This window comes from Oncorhynchus kisutch, linkage group LG4 (assembly GCF_002021735.2).
Source record: "Oncorhynchus kisutch isolate 150728-3 linkage group LG4, Okis_V2, whole genome shotgun sequence".
Taxonomy (NCBI): domain Eukaryota; kingdom Metazoa; phylum Chordata; class Actinopteri; order Salmoniformes; family Salmonidae; genus Oncorhynchus; species Oncorhynchus kisutch.
Window position 1 is genome coordinate 9,504,294 of NC_034177.2, and position 22,794 is coordinate 9,527,087.

General features: G+C 41.1%; 1 protein-coding gene across 2 annotated transcripts in view; it reads left to right on the forward strand.

Moving 5' to 3' along the window:
- Nucleotides 1-1,840: 1,840 nt before the first annotated feature.
- The window catches only part of LOC109881256 (guanine nucleotide-binding protein subunit beta-4), a 31,061-nt gene continuing 10,107 nt past the window's right edge, over nt 1,841-22,794 (forward strand). The window contains exons 1-6 of one of the 2 annotated variants that reach the window (XM_020473414.2): nt 1,841-2,050; nt 17,326-17,452; nt 17,715-17,753; nt 19,797-19,903; nt 21,716-21,779; nt 22,569-22,731. In XM_020473414.2, coding sequence (XP_020329003.1) covers nt 17,396-17,452; nt 17,715-17,753; nt 19,797-19,903; nt 21,716-21,779; nt 22,569-22,731 — 430 coding nt within the window. In that variant the 5' untranslated portion in view covers nt 1,841-2,050; nt 17,326-17,395. The remainder of the gene's footprint in view (nt 2,051-17,325; nt 17,453-17,714; nt 17,754-19,796; nt 19,904-21,715; nt 21,780-22,568; nt 22,732-22,794) is intronic. The other variant, XM_020473415.2, reaches the window with a different exon arrangement.

Consider the following 22,794-nt stretch of genomic DNA (forward strand, 5'->3'; position numbering starts at 1 on the left):
CGATCTTTGACCCCGGATGTGCAGTCGCAAACCGTAGTCTGTTTTTTTAATGGCGGTTTGGGAACAGTGGCTTCTTCCTTGCTGAGCGTCTTTTCAGGTTATGTCGATATAGGACTCGTTTTTACTGTGGATATAGATACTTTTGTACCTGTTTCCTCTAGCATCTTCACACGGTCCTTTGCTGTTGTTCTGGGATTGATTTGCACTTTTCGCACCAAAGGACGTTCATCTCTAGGAGACAGAACGTGTCTCCTTCCTGAGCGGTATGACGGCTGCATGGTCCCATGGCGTTTATACTTGCGTACTATTGTTTGTACTATTGTTTGGTCTTGGCTGATTTATTTTGATTTTCCCATGATGTCAAGCAAAGAGGCACTGAGTTTGAAGGTTGGCCTTGAAATACATCCACAGGTACACCTCCAATTGACCCAAATGATGTAAATTTGCCTAACAGCAGCTTCTAAAGCATGACATAATTTTCAGGAATATCCCAAGCTGTTTAAAGGCACAGTCAACTTAGTGTATGTGAACTTCTGACCCACTGGAATTGTGATACAGTGAACTATAAGTGAAATAATCTGTCTGTAAACAATTGTTGGAAAAATTACTTGTGTCATGCACAAAGTAGATGTACTAACCGACTTGCCAAAACTATAGTTGGTTAACAAGACATTTGTGGAGGTGTTGGAAAACGAGTTTTAATAACTCTAACCTAAGTGTATGTAAACTTCCAACTTCAACTGTACATAGACTTGGAATCACTGGGCACTTTAATAATGGAATACTAGTCACTTTAATAATGTTTGCATACTGGTTTACTCATCTCATATGTATATACTGTTTTTTATTCTAATGTATTTTAGGCAATGCCACTCCGATCTAATATTTATATATTTTTAAATTTCATTCTTTTACTTTTAGATTTGTTGTGTATTGTTGTGAATTGTTAGATATTACTGTACTGTTGGAGCGAGGAACACAAGCATTTTTCTACACCCGCAATAACATCTGCTAAATATGTGTGAACAATAACATTTTATTTTATAAGCTTAATTCAACTGTCATACCCCATCAGAACCAATAATATTAACTTATTTTACTCCAACGTTTGTAAACAAAGTAACAAACACTACAAATGTAAACAAACACTTCAAAACATGGTTAAAATTATAATTTTGATATCATGGATGCTCCGTCCTCACATCCATAGCTCTGTTATTAATTTGAGAGTGGTTACATTTCTCCAACGTCATACCCCAGCCTTTTCCCTTAACAGGCGGGGACCAGCTTTGATATTGTTTCAACTGCTGATTGACGTTTTAAGTAAACACGGAATTACTTTGGAATTTCGTCATCGTAAAGCACTCTGTCGCCCCTCTTACTGCACACTTCCCTTCCCAATTCACTGTGTGGCTCAAGAGCCACAGCTGTAACCGATACAACATGATGAAGGAATAATAAATGCAGTCGGCGGTTAAAGCTCCTTCAACATTTGAAAATAATATAAAATGTGTGCAGAACTCTGCAATAGCTTTTCACACACATCATTGTACCTATTTGTTTTATGTACTCCGTTCTTTCGTTTTATTGAGGGAGCTGACAGACAATACCATTTTCCTGTGGGTAAAACAAAGCTATTGCGACACGATTGATTTGCTCATTATTGCACAAGAAAAACGGACACTTATGTAAGTAGAGCAAACTCACTGAAATAAATGTAAAAACGTGTCTTATGAATACGTTTGAACATGTTTTAGAAATAGGTCATATTAAAACACACTACATCTCTGTGAGTGCACCCCTCGGCGCACTGTTGCCATGTTCCCAGTTTCCTCATGGGTGTGGTGATTAGATTGGTTGGTGAACGTTCTGTCAAATCCTGACCGAGTTGCGCGAGTCCCTGGCCCTTTAAATCAGTTAAATTGTCTTAAAATTAATACCGCTATCTTGACATTTCTTTCACAACCGAGACCATGTTTGCCATTTGAAAACGGACTATCGTGACACTGATTGGAACGACGTGGACAGTCCCAAAAAAATCCAGTTTCAGGTAATAACGTGTGCTAAACGAGCTGAACCTCTTGGCATTTTCTTGCTTTTATTTCCTGCTTTGGGTACACCCTATACAATACGGTTTGATGTCGGCCTTTGTTTTGCATTGAGGTTGCAAAACATTAAGAGATGAATTGATACATTAAAAACCCCATATATTGAATAGTGTTCATCATAATAGCTACTTATATATCTTTCAAGGCTTGCTGTTTTTCTCACCGAAGCTTTTATTGGTGATGATTCGGTGTTATCGAAACGCGGCCTTGCACGTCTGACGGAAATAAACGACCTACTGTAGGCTATAGATTAATAAGACTATATTCACGATTATAATAACGAAGCCTTATTCAGATATGTAAAGCAAGATACCGGTGGTATTCATTTTTCGTCTTTTTATTTTTTAATTTACATTAATCAATTATAGATGACATTCTGTTCATTTGAGCGGCAACTTGTAGCAAGACTGCTAATGTAACGGGGCGCATATATTGCTTAATTTGCTGCATATTTTGTCTTGAAAATACCTGCCACGATCATTGATATGGGTTTGGAGATATAAAATATCTCGATATTTCATTTTGTCAAAGCAACACGTGTTCAAGAATCTGTCAGAACGGAGAAGAACCTTCCAGTTCAGTGTTGAGGTGCTGTTACAACGTAACAATATTGTAACAAAGTTGGGACTTTCATATATCCTATCTCTCTGCTTGTATCCACAATCCGCATTAAAATGTTAGCCATTTTCCTATAGTTTCTTACAATACGCCTGTTGTCTAGTTCTGTAACTAGCGCACTGTTTGTTTTTGCTGTAGTTATTATTTATACAGTACATCTGCAGTATGATACAGTTTAAAACAATATCATGACATGTTTAATAAGGCCTCAAACCAGACCAGTTGAGGTAATGCAGTGTTGTAAACAGCATTACCACTATCTGTTATCATAGTATGTCAACTTTGACCTGTAGCTGTTTGTAGGCAATAGAACACAAACATGCTGGGTATGTTTTAGTAAGGTTTATCTTGTTACAGTGGCTATGCGATAAGTGGCAAATGATTTATTAGAGAAGATATGAAGATCATGATTGATTTGCATCTATCGTTTATTAGAGAAGATATGAAGATCATGATTGATATGCATCTATCGTATACTGCATGCATTTCATGCATTTCCTAATGTCTGCACTTGTAAATACTGCCGTGTAAATACTCAGCTTGTCCGGGAAATAATTAGCCTATCTGGGCAGTCAATTCGCGTGATATAATTCTCCAGATGTTTGGAATAGTCATTCTGGGAGGTGAACAAGTTGTCACCTGGTAGGGCTTCCACGTCTCCTTTCGTCTTCACACAGGTTTAAGTCATGTCCACCTCTTGGCAACTATGCATCACCCTATTGGAGATTGCTCCTGAGTGGCGCAGTGGTCTAAGGCACTGCATCTCAGTGCTAGATGTGTCACTACAGTCCCTGGTTCGAATCCAAGCTGTATCACATCCGGCTGTGATTGGGGGAGTCCCATAGGGTGGTGAACAATTGGCCCAGTGTCATCTGGGTTTGGTCGGTGTAGGTCGTCATTGTAAATACGAATTTGTAATTAACTGACTTGCCTAGTTTTAAAAAATGTACACTAGTCATCCCAAAACCACCGCACCTGCTCACACAAAAATACGAATTTGTAATTAACTGACTTGCCTAGTTTTAAAAAATGTACACCAGTCATCCCAAAACCACCGCACCTGCTCACACACAACACACACACAAAATGTTGTTTAATTTCCCCATGCCTGACATTTCATACTCACGTCACACTCTGTCACAGTGTGACGTGACCAATATCTACCACTCCAAACATTCACAATAATATTCTTACAACCATGGCTTTTGACCGACCTGTTACAGTGGTTTAACACAAAACACATATCAGATCAAACCCATTCATTACACATGAATAAGTCCTATTCAGCTAGCAATACCAATTCACCAGAGACAATGTTACTTTGAAAATGAATCCAATCTTCAATTTAAAGCTGGATACATTTAGGGCTGGCACAATTACCGTACAACTGTGTAACTGACGGTTATGAATGAAGACCGTAAAACTGTCATGAAAATAAAATATTGGTCATAACCGTAATAATAAAATGTTTTAAAAAATGTATATATCATGAGATTTCTTTTGGGGGGGTGGAACGAACAGCTGGCTGAAGACGGGACAGCCTGGCATTGGTGTGGTTGATTCTGTTTCTGTGGTAGCGTGGATTCTTAATGTGATTAAACTTGGTTGCTCCTTTGCTGAAACAAACAAGGTGTCGTAAGCAAACAATCTACATGCCATGCTAATGTAGAAATGGTAATTTCAAGTAATGTTAAAGGTAGACACAGCAAAATGACCTTTGCCACTAGCAGCGCTGCAGATACTGAGATGAGTGAGATGCAAGACTTTGCTCCCACACAGTCACACACAGTATCTGCCATGTACATTGGGTTCGCTTCGTGCTGTTAGAGCATGGTAGGTTCAGACCAAAACAGCTGAGAAGTTTAGCCGAGCCTTGCACTACAAAAGGTCTTCATTTTTGTGTGACCCACTATGCTGTTTGCTTTCTGCATTTACGTCATATCGCTGAGTCTACCGTTTAACTGATGTGGCTCTGTAATGTCAGTTGAGTTGCATATTTAAAAAAAATCACAGCACATATTGATGGGTACTCTTCCTGCTTTTACTTCCTACTTTGACTTCCTGCTTTGCTCCTATGGGTACACTCGCAATGGCCGCCAGTCCACCCATTATGCCATCATTGACTTGAATGAGGATGCCAGTTCTATTCATTCTATTTCAATGTAGCACATGCAGTCAGGAGAGGAGGAGAGTGGAAAATGTGGCTACTTTGAAGAATCTCACTTTTTTTTGGTTACTACATGATTCCATATGTGTTATTTCATAGTTTTGACGTCTTCACTATTATTCTACAATGTAGAAAATAGTCTAAATAAATAAATAAAAACCCTGGAATGAGTAGGTGTGTCTAAACCTTTGACTGGTACTGTATACAAAAGTATGTAGACACACCTTCAAATTAGTGGATTCTGCTATTTCACCCACACCCATTAAATAGTACCCGCAAAATACCAGTCTCAACGTCAACAGTGAAGAGCAACTCCGGGATGCTGGCCTTGTAGGCAGAGTTCCTCTGTCCAGTGTCTGTGTTCTTTTGCCCATCTTAATCTTTTCTTTTTATTGTCCAGTCTAAGATATGGCTTTTTTTTGCAACTCTGCCTAGAAGGCCAGCATCCCGGAGTCGCCTCTTCAGTGTTGGCGTTAAGACTGGTGTTTTGCAGGTACTATTTAATGAAGCTACCAGTTGAGGACTTGTGAGGCGTCTGTTTCTCAAACTAGACACGAATGTACTTTTCCTGTTGCTCAGTTGTGCACCGGAGCCTCCCACTCCTCTTTCTATTCTGGTTAGGGCCAGTTTGTGCTGTTCTGTAAAGGGAGTAGTACACAGCGTTGTACGAGATCTTCAGTTTCTTGGCAATTTCTCGCATGGAATAGACTTAATTTCTCAGAACAAGAATAGACTGACGAGTTTCAGAAGAAAGTGCTTTGTTTCTGGCCATTTTGAGCCTGTAATTGAACCCACAAATGCTGATACTCCAGATACTCAACTAGTCTAAAGAAGGCCAGTTTTATTGCTTCTTTAATCAGGACAACAGTTTTCAGTTGTGCTAACATAATTGCAAAAGTGTTTTCTAATGATCAATTAGCCTTTTAAAATTATAAACTTGGATTAGCTAACACAACGTGCCATTGGAGCACAGGAGTGATGGTTGCTCATAATGGGCCTCTGTACGCTATGTAGATATTCTAGAAAAAAATCAGCTGTTTCCAGCTACAATAGTCATTTACAACATTAACAATGTCTACAGTCGTGGCCAAAAGTTTTGAGAATGACACAAATATTAATTTTCACAAAGTTTGCTGCTTCAGTGTCTTTAGATATTTTTGTCAGATGTTACTATTGAATACTGAAGTATAATTACAAGCATTTCATAAGTGTCAAAGGCTTTTATTGACAAATACATGAAGTTGATGCAAAGAGTCACTATTTGCAGTGTTGACCCTTCTTTTTCAAGACCTCTGCAATCCGTCCTGGAATGCTGTCAATGAACTTCTGGGCCACATACTGACTGATGGCAGCCCATTCTTGCATAAACAATTATTGGAGTTTGTCAGAATTTGTGGGTTTTTGTTTGTCCACCCGCCGCTTGAGGATTGACCACAAGTTCTCAATGGGATTAAGGTCTGGGGAGTTTCCTGGACATGGACCCAAAATATCAATGTTTTGTTCCCTGAGCCACTTAGTTATCATTTTTGCCTTATGGCAAGGTGCTCCATCATGCTGGATAAGGCATTGTTCATCACCAAACTGTTCCTGGATGGTTGGGAGAAGTTGCACCTCGGAGGATGTGTTGGTACCATTCTTTATTCATGGCTGTGTTCTTAGGCAAAATTGTGAGTGAGCCCACTCCCTTGGCTGAGAAGCAACCCCACACATGAATGATCTCAGGATGGTTTACTGGCATGACACAGGACTGATGGTAGCACTCACCTTGTCTTCTCCGGACAAGCTTTTTTTCCGGATGCCCCAAACAATCGGAAAGGGGATTCATCAGAGAAAATGACTTGACCCCAGTCCTCAGCAGTCCAATCCTTGTACCTTTTGCAGAATATCAGTCTGTCCCTGATGTTTTTCCTGGAGAGAAGTTACTTATTTGCTGCCCTTCTTGACACCCGGCCATCCTCCAAAAGTCTTCGCCTCACTGTGCGTGCAGATGCACTCACACCTGGCTGCTGCCATTCCTGAGCAAGCTATGTACTGGTGGTGCCCCGATCCCGCAGCTGAATCAACTTTAGGAGATGGTCCTGGCGCTTGCTGGACTTTCTTGGGCGCCCTGAAGCCTTCTTCACAACAATTGAACCGCTCTCCTTGAAGTTCTTGATGATCTGATAAATGGTTGATTTAGGTGCAATCTTAATGGCAGCAATATCCTTGCCTGTGAATTCCTTTTTGTGCAAAGCAATGATGATGGCACGTGTTTCCTTGCAGGTAACCCTGGTTGACAGAGGAAGAACAATGATTCCAAGTACCACCCTCCTTTTGAAGCTTCCAGTCTGTTATTCGAACTCAATCAGCATGACAGAGTGATCTCCAGCCTTGTCCTCGTCAACACTCACACCTGTGTTAACGAGAGAATGCCGAGAGAGAATCACTGACATGATGTCAGCTTGGTCCTTTTGTGGCAGGGCTGAAATGCAGTGGAAATGTTTTTGGGGGATTCAGTAAATTTGCATGGCAAAGAGGGACTTTGCAATTAATTGCAATTCATCTGATCACTCTTCATAACATTCTGGAGTAAATGCAAATTGCCATCATACAAACTGAGGCAGTAGACTTTGTGAAAATTAATATTTGTGTCATTCTCAACTTTTGGTCACGACTGTACACTCTATTTCTGATCAATTTGATGTTATTTAATGGACAAAAAATGTGCTTTGCTTTCAAAAACAAGGACATTTCTAAGTGACCCCAAACTTTTGAACATTAGTTGTATTTTATATAATTATATATCTATTTTTTTTGGGGGGGGGGGGGGTGTATTTGAATGGTTATTACAGGAACTGCGGTCATTTGGCCTGCCAATAACTGTCATTCAAAATTCCATGACCGTCACAGCCCTAGATAATACTAAACCATGATAATCCTTAGGATTAGGTTACAGTCAAGTCTAACATTGTGACCTACTCAGGAGAGGTGAAGTTAGTGGCCTTGTGACCGTAAGAGGGTTTGGGTGAGACACACAGACAGTACTCCCAATTGAGGTCTTTTCAAGTGATGCGTGCACTTCCCGACATCTAAGGTTCTCTAGCAGGATAGCTGATGTCGGGACCTTGACAAACTGAACAGTGAGTGTGTGATGATCATGAAAACGCGCAAGACTGATGGCTATAGCTATTAGCAAGTCTATTATTCGTCTGGCTTTATCTAGCTCTATTTGTGATATTTTCTTGCCTCACTGGCTTGCTAGGTAATCAATCATCTGATGTCTGTGACGTTGTAGACGATAACCATCTGATCACATGTTTCTTAATGAGGATCGGACCTTTTTTTCCAGTTTTCCCCCAAAATGACATACCCAAATCTAACTGCCTGTAGCTCACGAGCTGAAGCAAAATATGCATATTTTTGATACTATTTGAAAGGAAACACTTTTTAAAGTTTGTGGAAATGTGAAATTAATATAGGAGAATATAACACATTAGATCTGGTAAAAGATAATACCGAGAGAAAACCAACCGTTCTTTTGTATTTATTTTTTTGTACCATCATCTTTTAAATGCAAGAGAAAGGCCATAATGTATTATTCTAGCCCAGGCCGAATTTAGATTTTGGCCACTAGATGGCAGCAGTGTATGTGAAAAGTTTTAGACTGATCTAATGAACCATTGCATTTCTGTTCAACATTTTGGTATCAAGACTGCCCAAATGTGTCTAATTGGTGTAGTAACACCAAACTTTTCAAGTTCATAACTCTGCACTCTCCTCAAACAATAGCATGGTGTTCTTTCACCGTAGTAGCTACTGTAAATTGGAAACTGCAGTTAGATTAACAGGAATGTAAGCTTTTTGTCTGTATCAGATAATGTTGGGATATGTTCTTGTCACTTACAACGCTAATCGCATTAGCCTACATTAGCTCAACCATCCCGAGGGGGACCAAAAACCGCCATATAAAATACAGTTTGCAACTGCACATGGGGACAAAGATCGTACTTTTTGGAGAAATGTCCTCTGGTCTGATGAAACTAAACTAGAACTGTTTGGCCATAATGACCATCATTATGTTTGGAGGAAAAAGGGGGATGCTTGCAAGCCGGAGAACACCATCCCAACTGTGAAGCACGAGCGTTGCAGCATCATGTTTTGGGGGTGCTTTGCTGCAGGAGGGACCGGTGCACTTCACAAAATAGATGGCATCATAAGGCAGGAACATTATGTGGATATATTGAAGCAACATCTCAAGACATCAGTCAGGAAGTTAAAGCTTGGTCGCAAATGGGTCTTCCAAATGGACATGACCCCAAGCATACTTCCAAAGTTGTGGCAAAATGGCTTAAGGACAACAAGGTCATGGTATTGGAGTGGCCATCACAAAGCCCTGACCTCAATCCTATAGAACATTTGTGGGCAGAACTGAAAAAGCGTGTGTGAGCAAGGAGGCCTACGAACCTGACTGAGTTACACCAGCTCTGTCAGGAGGAATGGGCCAAAATTCACCCAACTTATTGTGGGAGGCTTGTGGAAGGCAACCCGAAACGTTTGTCCCAAGTTAAACAATTTAAAGGCAATTCTACCAAATACTAATTGAGTGTATTGTAAACTTCTGACCCACTGGGAATGTGATGAAAGAAATAGAAGCTGAAATCAATCATTCTCTCTACTATTATTCTGCCATTTCATAATTCTTAAAATAAAGTGGTGGTCCAAACTGACCTAAGACAGGGAATTGTTACTAGGATTAAATGTCAGGAATTGTGAAAACTGAGTTTAAATGTATGTAAACTTCCGACTTCAACTGTAAGTGAAGCCTAGAAGTTGAATCGAGGCCTGGAAGCCAAAGCTACATGTGATATTACAACAGAAGGTGCTTTGAGGACATCTTGTTGCATTTCCAGTGACTTTAACCCAGCAGACATTGTGTGTGTGTGAGAGGCATTCTTTTGTGGGTGTATTGTGTTGTGTGTGCATGCACATGTTTGTTTATTTCACATGTTGAATTGGGAATGCATTTATGCATGTGTGTGTCAGTGTCGGTTACAATAGTGCTGAACAGGGCAGGTGGGCAGGTGGTGGCTGTTGTCACTTGATAGAGTGTAGAGCCTTCCATCCATGGCCAGACTTAGGGCCTGCATACTGAGGTGGTGCCAAGCACTAAACAATAGGGAGCCAGTGCAGAACTCCACATTGTCATCACCGTCTCTGTGCCATTCACTGGGCCTCTCATTTAGGGCTGGGTGATATGGCCAAAACATCATATGATGTTTTTTATTATTATTAAAACATTTAAAAATTGTACTTTTACCCCTTTTTTCATGATATCCAATTGGTAGTTAGTCTTGTCCCATCGCTGCAACTCCCGTACAGACTCGGGAGAGGTGAAGGTCAAGAGCCATGCGTTCTCCGAAACACAACCCCGCCAAGCTGCCTGCTTCTTGACACACTGCTCGCTTACCCCGGAAGCCAGCCGCACCGGGATCGAACCCAGATCTGGAGTGACGTCTCTAGCACTGCGATGCAGTGCCTTAGAGCCCTGCGCCACTTGTGAGGCCTCATTTAAAAAAAATGTTTACAGTATTTGACGGTATTTTTATGTTTTTGAATAATGAAAGTAAAAAATTTGCTTCATGAGTAGTGCATGACCCTTGGGTCACGCATGCAGTCGTGGACAAAAATATTTACACCCTTGTACTTTTTTCAAATAATGTATAATTTTGTCTAGAAAATTGTTGAAATTAAAACATATTTTGGTATCCACATATGTATGTCTTGTGTGCAGTTGAACAAAACAAAAACAATCTGAATAATTTACTAAAAGAAATCCTAAAATGTCCCGGACAATATTATTGACACCTTTTAGAAGTAGTTTTAGAAATGAGATTTCAAGCAGGTGATTCTCATTCACTTTGGAATTGAACCCACCTATGGGGAGTTGAAGGTGCCTGCAGTTTAAAAATCACATATTCGACCAGTTTGAGTAGAGAAAAGGACACATTTTTGTGTCTCTGTGTACTGCAATGAGCATGGACAAAATAAAGAAAAACAGAAAATGATCTGAGAAGGTCAAACACAAGATTGTCGCCAAACATGGACAATCTAAAGGCTACAAGTCCATCTCCAGAGACCTTGATGTTCCTGTTTCCACCGTACGTGATGTTATCAAGACGTTTAAGGCCAATGCCACTGTATCCAACCTCACTGGACGTGGCTGCAAGAGAACTTGATGGAAGATTGCAGCAAAGGATTGTTTGAATGGTGGAGAAAGCACCTCGGTCAACTGCCACACAGATTCAAGCTGACCTTCAGACACAAGTTACGACATTGTCTACTCGCACCATCCGTCGCCAACTCAATGAAAGGGGGTTATATGGTAGGAGAACCAGGAGGACCCCACTACTGCAAGAAAGACATAAGAAAGCCCGACTGCAATTTGTCAAAACACAACTGAACATGCCAAAAATCCTTCTGGGAGAATGTCCTGTGGACAGAATGAGACCAAATTAGAGCTTTTTGGTAAAGCACACCATCTCTGTGTTTACAGAAAACAAAATTAAGCTTTTAAAGAAAATAACACCTTCCCTTCAGTAAAACATGGAGGAGGTTTGACCAAGATGAGGCTTGACCAAGATGAGTGGTCCAAACTGCCAGTACAGAGGTGCAGGAAGCTCATCGATGGTTATAGGAAGTAGAGGTCGACCGATTAATCGGAATGGCTGTTATAATTAGGGTCGATTTCAAGTTTTCATAACAATCGGAAATTGGTATTTTTGGACACCGATTTGACCGATTTAAAAAAAATATATATATATATATATTATTATTAATTTTTTTACACCTTTTATTTCATCTTTATTTAACTAGGCAAGTCAGTTAAGAAAACATTCTTATTTTCAATGACGGCCTAGGGTTAACTGGGTTAACTGCCTCGTTCAGGGGCATAACGACAGATTTTCACTTTGTCAGCTCGGGGGATCCAATCTTGCAACCTTACAGTTAACTAGTCCAACGCAATAACGACCTGCCTCTCTCTCGTTGCACTCCACAAGGAGACTGCCTGTTACGCGAATGCAGTAAGCCAAGGTAAGTTGCTAGCTAGCATTAAACTTATCTTATGAAAAACAATCAATCATAATCACTAGGTAACTACACATGGTTGATGATATTACTAGTTTATCTAGCGTATTACTAGTTTATCTAGCGTGTGCAAATAAATAAAATAAAAAATCCCAGATTAATCGGTATCGGCTTTTCCGGTCCTCCAATAATCGGTATTGGCGTTGAAAAATCATAATTGGTCGACCTCTAATAGGAACACTTGATTGCAGTTATTTTTACCAAAGGCTGTGCCTTTATGTTAAGTTTAGGGTGTCAATAATTTTGTCAGTGCCATTGTCTGTTTATTTTATGATTTAAATGGATGTACTAAGTTCTGAATCATAAACAACGGTTCTGTAATATTAACAGTGAAATAAAGAATTGTGGAGACCAAATACTTTGTTCAATTTCAACTTATTTTTAGGGAAAATTGAGTTACTCGAAAAAAAAGTGCAAGGGTGCCAATATTTTTGGCCACGACTGTACATTCTAAGTGATTTCAACGGGTCTTGCTCCATTCGGATTGTTCTCTACTGTTCAAATAAGCTTCAACCAAAAATAATTGTATACATTTTCATCAATTTCTTTATTTCCTGCATTCATTTGAGATCATTTCCTTACTGCCATGTAGGGCTGCAAGATATGGGCAAAAAATATAGGCCTTATTTTTAACCAAATGTTGCATTTGTGATTTGACTTCTGATTTTGATCAAAACACTTGGGTGAACTGTTGGAATCATGGAAAAATAATGATTTTTGTCACTTGTGCTCGCTCTCTGGCTTCTAGGTCCCCAGGCTGCTTATTATGTAGAAAACAGGTGCGCGTAACCATCGTTACGGGCACCTGCGTGTCGTCAGACTCACCTGGACTCCATCACTTCCCTGATTACCTTCCCTATATATGTCACCCCGTTTAGGTTCCTTCCCCAGGCATCATTGTTTCTGTTTCCTGTCTGTGCGTTGTTTTGTGTTTCTTGTTTTATGGTTCGTTTTGTTTATTGATTAAATCACTCACTCCCTGAACTTGCTTCCCGACTCTCAGCGCACTCGTTACAATTATTCTAATTCTATAGTTAGAAGATAATAGTGGGCACTTTGAGTACAATATTTGAAATGACAACGAATGAAAAATGCCAGGGAGGAGTTATTGTGACAGGGTAGGAACCAAGGTGTTGGTCAGTGTTTCCTAGGGGGACCCTTTCATCTTTGGCTACATTAAATATTTTCTCTTAGGTACTTCATGTAGCTAACATATTCATGCTTCACCTATTCCTCTTTGATTTAGAATTCACTGTTGCACAAACAACCTACTGATTTAGGCCTACCCCATCACTGGTATCAGGCTGTATAGTTAGCTACGTTTGCTCTGACGCAGTACATTTATTAGCTAGCTACCTAGCGATTAGCACCTAACACGATTTAGCCACAACTTGCTAAGAAAAGACAAACTAGCTGTTCGCAGATGTAAGAAACACGAACTAAGTGTAATTATAGAACGCTTGTGGATTTATATTAAGAAGCAAAGTGGAAACCGCATCCTAGTCATCAACATTGTTGCAGATGCTGCAGACCGAACCCAAGTGTCTTGTAGTCGAGCGACAACAAATGCGCTCGTTGTGTGACGGGGCAGGGCTAGGTCTGTGGGCAGGGCTAGGTCTGTGGGCCGGGCTAGGTCTGTGGGCCGGGCTAGGTCTGTGGGCCGGGCTAGGTCTGTGGGCCGGGCTAGGTCTGTGGGCCGGGCTAGGTCTGTGGGCCGGGCTAGGTCTGTGGGCCGGGCTAGGTCTGTGGGCCGGGCTAGGTCTGTGTGGAAAGCGGCATCTAGAGAACTAGAGGAGAGATGACTAGTAGTGGAGAAAACAACACACTGCGTATCACATTTAACAAACCAAACATTCAAATACCTTTTATAGAAGGTAAAAACCCAAACTGGTCCGTGCATCAATACCGGTATATAGTAAAAGACGGTATACCGCCCAGCCCTACTCCCAGTCCACCACTGAATATGGGTTATTAGAATCAGAGAGAGCCTCATAAATGGGAAAGGCAAAGGGGATACCTAATCAGTTGCACAACAATGCATTCAACCGAAATGTCTTCCACATATAACCCTGGATCAGAGGGGTACGGGGGAACTGCCTTAATCGCCATCGGCCCCCGAGAAGCAGTTGTTGAGGGTTAACGCCTTGTTCGAGAAATGTGTCATTTGAGTAGATTACAAAAGTAGAGTAAACATTCCATATTTAACCTTTTAGGGCATACTTTTGAAGTCTAGAAATGTAGTGTTCCATTTTTGAGGATTGAATTAACTATTTTGCATTTCACAGGCGCAAATATGTTTAATTAAGCATATGTGCATAATGTTATGCTTAATGGTTCAAATGGAATGAGCTTATATGTTGGCCAGTGAGCCATGTAAGCTACTTTATAGTGTAAGGCAGCAGCAAGTCACTGGTAAGCTGACGTCAAAGGTTCTGCAGGGGGCTTGCTTCAGCATGTGTCATGACGGAAACAGCATTCCCAGACAGAAGTGTTGCTTTCTCCGCTGTCTTACCTTTGTCAGTGCGCTTCCTATCTGATGCAGGCATATTTTTTTAATGTATTCTGCAGTGGAAATAGAGCCTTGAGTAGAATAGTTTTGGAATAAGAAGGTTGTACGTACAGTGGCATTCAAGTGAATATACAGTATGTGTGTATTAAAAAATATATATATAAAAAAAAATATATATATAAAATATATATATATATATATATATATATATATCTCAAACACCTGCTGAAGCAAGGCCCCTGCATAGCCTTGACTTGTAGTGTGTGTGTGTGTTGTGTGTGTGTGTGTACACTGCTCAAAAAATAAAGGGAACACTAAAATAACACATCCTAGATCTGAATGAATGAAATCTTCTCATTAAATACTTTTTTCTTTACATAGTTGAATGTGCCAACAACAAAATCACCCAAAAATTATCAATGGAAATCAAATTTATCGACCCATGGAGGTCTGGATTTGGAGTCACACTCAAAATTAAAGTGGAAAACCACACTACAGGCTGATCCAACTTTGATGTAATGTCCTTAAAACAAGTCAAAATGAGGCTCAGTAGTGTGTGTGGCCTCCACGTGCCTGTATGACCTCCCTACAACGCCTGGGCATGCTCCTGATGAGGTGGCGGATGGTCTCCTGAGGGATCTCCTCCCAGACCTGGACTAAAGCATCCGCCAACTCCTGGACAGTCTGTGGTGCAACGTGGCGTTGGTGGATGGAGCGAGACATGATGTCCCAGATGTGCTCAATTGGATTCAGGTCTGGGGAACGGGCGGGCCAGTCCATAGCATCAATTCCTTCCTCTTGCAGGAACTACTGACACACTCCAGCCACATGAGGTCTAGCATTGTCTTGCATTAGGAGGAACCCAGGGCCAACCGCACCAGCATATGGTCTCACAAGGCGTCTGAGGATCTCATCTCGGTACCTAATGGCAGTCAGGCTACCTCTGGCGAGCACGTGGAGGGCTGTGCGGCCCCCCCAAAGAAATGCCACCCCACACCATGACTGACCCACCGCCAAACCGGTCATGCTGGAGGATGTTGCAGGCAGCAGAACGTTCTCCAGACTCTGTCACGTCTGTCACATGTGCTCAGTGTGAACCTGCTTTCATCTGTGAAGAGCACAGGGCGCCAGTTGCGAATTTGCCAATCTTGGTGTTCTCTGGCAAATGCCAAACGTCCTGCATGGTGTTGGGCTGTAAGCACAACCCCCACCTGTGGACGTCGGGCCCTCATACCATCCTCATGGAGTCTGTTTCTGAACGTTTGAGCAGACACATGCACATTTGTGGCCTGCTGGAGGTCATTTTGCAGGGCTCTGGCAGTGCTCCTCCTGCTGCTCCTCCTTGCACAACGGCGGAGGTAGCGGTCCTGCTGCTGGGTTGTTGCCCTCCTACGGCCTCCTCCACGTCTCCTGATGTACTGGCCTCTCCTGGTAGTGCCTCCATGCTCTGGACACTACGCTGACAGACACAGCAAACCTTCTTGCCACAGCTCGCATTGATGTGCCCTCCTGGATGAGCTGCACTACCTGAGCCACTTGTGTGGGTTGTACACTCCGTCTCATGCTTCCACTAGAGTGAAAGCACCGCCAGCATTCAAAAGTGACCAAAACATCAGCCATGAAGCATAGGAACTGAGAAGTGGTCTGTGGTCACCACCTGCAGAATCACTCCTTTATTGGGGGTGTCTTGCTAATTGCCTATAATTTCCACCTGTTGTCTATTCCATTTGCACAATAGCATGTGAAATGTATTGTCAATCAGTGTTACTTCCAAAGTGGACAGTTTGATTTCACAGAAGTGTGATTGACTTGGAGTTACATTGTGTTGTTTTAAGTGTTCCCTTCATTTTTTTGAGCAGTGTATATATATGGTACACAGTACCAGTCAAAAGTTTGGACACACCTTTTCATTCCAGGGTTTTTCTTTATTTGTACTATTTTCTACATTGTAGAATAATAGTGAAGACAACAACACTAGGAAATAACACATATGAAATCATGTAGTTACCAAAAAAGTGTTAAACAAATCCAAATCTATTTTATATTTGAGATTTTTAAAGTAGCCACCCTTTGCCTTGACAGCTTTGCACATTCTCTCACAAATGTTATTTATTTTCCAATGTGGAACAAATCAATTCCCTAGCAGACTAATTGCTAAATTATCGAAATGGAACTTAAGCACTAATCCAAGGTTGCGTCGCACCACATCTGCATTGCTTGCTGTATAGGGGTTTTAGGCTGGGTTTCTGTATAGCACTTTGTGACATCGGCTGATGTAAAAAGGGCTTTATAAATACATTTGATTGGATTCTGGATAGAATGCTGCAAAAATGAAAGGGGCCTGGCGCTCCAAACATATCTGAAGAGTGCTCTGTGACCCACATTCAGGCTCCCCTAGGTAAAGGAAGTGGTCACACACCACACACACACACACACACACACACACACACACACACACACACACAGCCTAGTGTTATAGTACAGTAACACCCTTCATTTGCACATCAAATCATATTCAAACAATCAATGGCCGGGCATGGAGTTAAAGCAGCACAGTGCAAAACACCAGGCCTGATTGAGTGGAAAAAGTCAGTCTATGACCTTTTGAACCAGACTGGAGGGGATTGAAGACCCGGGCCTCCCCTAGTAGTGTCTGTATCTGGGTACAGGCTGCCTGTGTCTGGGTACAGGCTATTGCCCCTCCACTCAGGCCAAAGCAGCCCCATCCACAGGATGTCCATGTTTATTCCAGCCTAGGGAAGTGCTCCTCTGAAAGTTTGTCTGTCTGTGTTTTGCAGGTATCAACTCGTCTGTGTGTGTTTTTTTTTTTTACAAACCCAGTATTCCTGAACACATCACAGAGGGACAATGAGTGAGCTGGAACAGTTACGGCAGGAAGCAGAGCAACTACGCAATCAAATCCGGGTATGGGGTGTGTGTGTGTGTGTGTGTGTGTGTGTATTGATTCCTTGACTCGAGAAATCTAAACCGTAAAGATATTTGCAGAATAATGTTTCAGATAAGCATTCGATGCCATTCCTTGGCATCTATCTATCAGCCATTCAAATCATATTATACTGATACTGGAACTGCTGTCTGATATACTCTGTTTCCTTAGCACCTTATATGTTAGAACCTTTCAGTCTCTCAAAACTCTGAACTTTGCCATGTTTTTGTTTTTTTACAGGATGCTAGGAAAGCCTGTAGTGACTCCACTCTTTCACAGGTAAAGGATTACACATTTACTTACAGTTTAAGTCGGAAGTTTACATACACTTAGGTTGGAGTCATTTAAAACTTGTTTCTTTCAACCACTCCACAAATTTCTTGCTAACAAACTATAGTTTTGGCAAGTCGGTTAGGGCATTTACTTTGTGCATGACACAAGTAATTTTTCCAACAATTTTTTACAGACAGATTATTTCACTTATAATTCACTGTATCACAATTCCAGTGGGTCAGAAGTTCACATACACTAAGTTGACTGTGCCTTTAAACAGCTTGGAAAATTCCAGAAAATTATGTCATGGCTTTAGAAGCTAATTGACATCATTTGAGTCAATTGGAGGTGTACCTGTGGATGTATTTCAAGGCCTACCTTCAAACTCAGTGCCTCTTTGCTTGACATCATGGGAAAATCAAAAGAAATCAGCCAAGACCTCAGAAAAAAAATTGTAGACCTCCTCAAGTCCAAATGCCTGAAGTTCATCTTTACAAACAATATTACGGAAGTATAAACACCATGGGATCACTTACCCGTCATACCGCTCAGGAAGGAGATGCGTTCTGTCTCCTAGAGATGAACGCACTTTAGTGCGAAAAGTGCAAATCAATCCCAGAACAACAACAAAAGACCTTGTGAAGATGCTGGAGGAAATAGGTACACAAGTATCTATATCCACAGTAAAACGAGTCCTATATCGACATAACCCGAAAGGCCGCTCAGCAAGGAAGAAGCCACTGCTCCAAAACCGCCATTAAAAAGCCAGACTACGGTTTGCAACTGCACATGGGGACAAAGATTGTACTTTTTGGAGAAATGTCCTCTGGTCTGATGAAACAAAACTAGAACTGTTTGGCCATAATGACCATCATTATGTTTGGAGGAAAAAGGGGGATGCTTGCAAGCCGAAGAACACCATCCCAACCGTGAAGCACGAGGGGTGGCAGCATCATGTTGTGGGGGTGCTTTGCTGCAGAAGGGACTGGTGCACTTCACAAAATAGATGGCAACATGGGGTAGGAAAATTATGTGGATATATTGAAGCAACATCTCAAGACATCAGTCAGGAAGTTAAAGCTTGGTCGCAAATGGGTCTTCCAAATGGACATGACCCCAAGCATACTTCAAAAGTTGTGGCAAAATGGCTTAAGGACAACAAAGTCATGGTATTGGAGTGGCCATCACAAAGCCCTGACCTCAATCCCATAGAAAATTTGTTGGCAGAACTGAAAAAGTGTGTGCAGGCAAAGAGGCCTACAAACCTGACTCAGTTACACCAGCTCTGTCACAGGGAATGGGCCAAAATTCACCCAACTTATTGTGGGAAGCTTGTGGATCGCTACCCGAAACGTTTGACCCAAGTTAAACAATTTAAAGGCAATGCTACCAAATACTAATTGAGTGTATGTAAACATCTGACCCACTGGGAATGTGATGAAAAAAATGTAAGCTGAAATAAATCCTTCTCTCTACTATTATTCTGATATTTCACGTTCTTAAAATTAAGTGTTGATCCTAACTGACCTAAGACAGGGAATTGTTAAATGTCAGGAATTGTGAAAAACTGAGTTTAAATGTATTTGGTTAAGGTGTATGTAAACATCCGACTTCAACTGTACATAGAAATAAGTGCATGTTACAACTTGGATCAAGCTATCTTGTGTGCTTGTTAAAGCCAAACATTTACCACCATCTACATATACATGACCTGTTGGTATCCTTCCAATCGCAACCAGTAAGCAGGCTTTCAGGATAAGGAAGTACATTGTTACGCTTGAATTTGAGCCTCTTTTGACCATCTGAAATCCCAGGGTGTTTCTAGTCTTACCATGTAGACCCTGTATCCGTTTTGATTGAATATTAAAACCACTAAGCTAAGACTCAAATAGCTATGAAACAAACATAGCTGTGAAGCAAATGGCGTAGCTATTAGGCTATGAAATAACATTGACATATTTGGATTGAACTCCAGACTAGCCTGAAGTTTATGAAAGGCTGTGGTGTATTATGCTGATGATGTTTCCTTTGGGCCTGGTGTCTTGGCAGATCACAGCTGGTCTGGACTCAGTGGGCCGGATACAGATGAGGACGCGGCGTACTCTCAGGGGCCACCTCGCCAAGATCTATGCAATGCACTGGGGCACCGACTCCAGGTCCGGCAATGCTACTTCTGATACTATAGTACTTCTATACTTCAACTACTACAATACTACTACTACTACAATACTTCTACAATATTTCTACTACTACTCTTCTACTACTACTACTACTACCATATTTATAGTACTACTACTATTACTACCACTACAATACTTGTACTACTACAATACTTCTACTACTACAACAACAATACGTCTACTACTACAATAATTATACTACTACTACTATACTTCTACTACTACCGATACCATAGTACTACTACAATACTTATACTATACTACTACACTACTTAGACTATACTACTACAATACTTATACTATACTATTGCTATACTACCACTATACTTGTACTACTACTATAGTTCTACTACTGCTATACTACTACTTCTATTCAGCTACTATACTTATATTGACATAATACTTCTACAATACTACTAAGCTTTTACTACTACTTATATAATACTAGTATACTTCTACTACTACTATACTTCTACTACTACTATACGTCTACTACTACTACTACACTAATAATATTCTACTATACTACTACTACTACTACTACTATTATTATACTTCTATTGACATAATCATTCTACTACTACAATACTTCTATCTATATAATACTTCTACACTATTTATACTACTACAATACTTCTACTACTATACTTCTATTGATACTGATATTTTACCTCCCTTGATTCTAAATGTTTTTGTCCTTTTTATTTTTGCCTAAGTCCTATGAGGTAACTCTAATGAAAAGCACTATAGAAATTAAATGTATTATTATTATTAGTACTACTACTAGTTTGTACCACTAATGCTACTATACTACTAATATACTACTACCACTACGGCTGCTATACTACACCACTACTACTACTACCACCACTACTATCACCACTACTAAAACTCCATATTCTTAAGCACTGGCTGCTTGTGTCCTGTGGGTTTCGGACAGAAAGTCAAAAGTTCCTTTCACTGTTAGAACTGGATTGAATCCATAACTAGCTATGTGCTACTAGTTCAATACTACGCCACATGGAGCAGAGGCACATTTTTAACCAATCACTGTACTGTTGCCATGCGGACTGGTACAGTCGCATCGACTGATTTCAAATTGATACTCTGATTCTAAATGTGAGCCGTTGGAGTACAAGTATGTATGTATTACCGGTGCTCATTCGTACAGCTCACAAATACATCCGATTTGTGCATCTGCACTCTGAGTGAACCACCTGGAGGACAAACAGCCTGTGTTTATTTTATATACAGTAGTTGACATTTTAGCAGCACAGCTCTCCATTTATTGAGTGCTTGGGGGGGGGGGGGGGTAGGCGATCTCCCTCTCTTTCTGTCCCTAATTTTCTCTATCATTACCTCTCTATTCTTCCTCCCTCTGTCGCTCTATTGGTTTCCTTCCCCGTCTCTCCACCTTTCTCTCACTCTCCCTCTCTTTCTCTTCCTGTCTCCCCTCTCGATTGTAGCGCCTTTTTAGATAACTGAGGCAATTAATATTACATGAAATGGCTCATCCAAAGTGGTCGCTATCCTGGAAGGCTCGTACAGCGATCCTGGCATGTGGGGTGTCCCACCAGAGTGTGTGGGGGGGGGAGAAGAGGGAACTAGAGGTCTCCAGAGTCACGCCGTATTTAAACTGCTTTGGAAGCAGAAGGTTTTCTGGCTACATTAGTTATGCATGCATTAGGTGTCCTCTAACTGGCTCCATTGCTTTTTTTTGTATGCCAGTGTGATGTGATGACAGGTCAAACCCTTCAATATAATGAAACCATACTCTCTGTCGTCTAGGTTACTTGTAAGCGCCTCCCAAGATGGCAAATTAATCATTTGGGACAGTTACACAACTAACAAGGTAAGACTTACATTATACTGCACCTGTGTGACCTCTCTCAAATAGTGAGATGTTATACTGCACCTGCGTAACCTCTCTCAAATAGTGAGATGTTATACTGCACCTGTGTAACCTCTCTCAAATAGTGAGATGTTATACTGCACCTGCGTAACTTCTCTCAAATAGTGAATGGTTATACTGCACCTGTGTAACCTCTCTCAAATAGTGAGATGTTATACTGCACCTGTGTGACCTCTCTCAAATAGTGAGATGTTATACTGCACCTGCGTAACCTCTCTCAAATAGTGAGACGTTATACTGCACCTGCGTAAATTCCCTCTCTCAAATAACATCAAAGACAAACAGACACCAGTAAAATACCTCACGCTGTAACAAACATTGCTATCATCGTTGTCCTTGGTTCTTTTCTGCATACTGTCTTACATTCTACTCCTGAGTGATTAAGTTAAGCATGGTTGGGTTCAACTCAATTTCCACTTAGGTCATATCAGGAAGTAAATTCGCCCTGACTTAAATAAAGGTTAAATAAAAAAGTGAATTTGTCTGAAAGAATTGCCTCCTTATTTTCTAGGATATTTCTATTCCCGAATTTGAATGTCAATTCACTTCAGGATGGATCCTAACATAAGATCTGAACGCATAACTTGAACTTGGACTTTGGATGCCACAATACAGGTTATGTGTGCAGAGCTCAAGTTAGGATTTGGTCCTTTCTGAATGGACAGAATTTTCTATTGTACAGCCCTGGTGCTAACCAGCGTTAAACAATAATGTGTGTGTGTTCCGTAGATGCATGCCATCCCGCTGCGGTCCTCCTGGGTGATGACCTGTGCCTACGCGCCCTCTGGGAACTACGTGGCGTGCGGAGGCCTGGACAACATCTGTTCTATCTACAGCCTGAAGACCCGCGAGGGAAACGTGCGCGTCACCCGCGAGCTACCCGGACACACAGGTACACACTGGAGAAGGCTTTTTTTTTTTTAGAGGCGGAATACTGCCATTTTAGAGAGGAAAT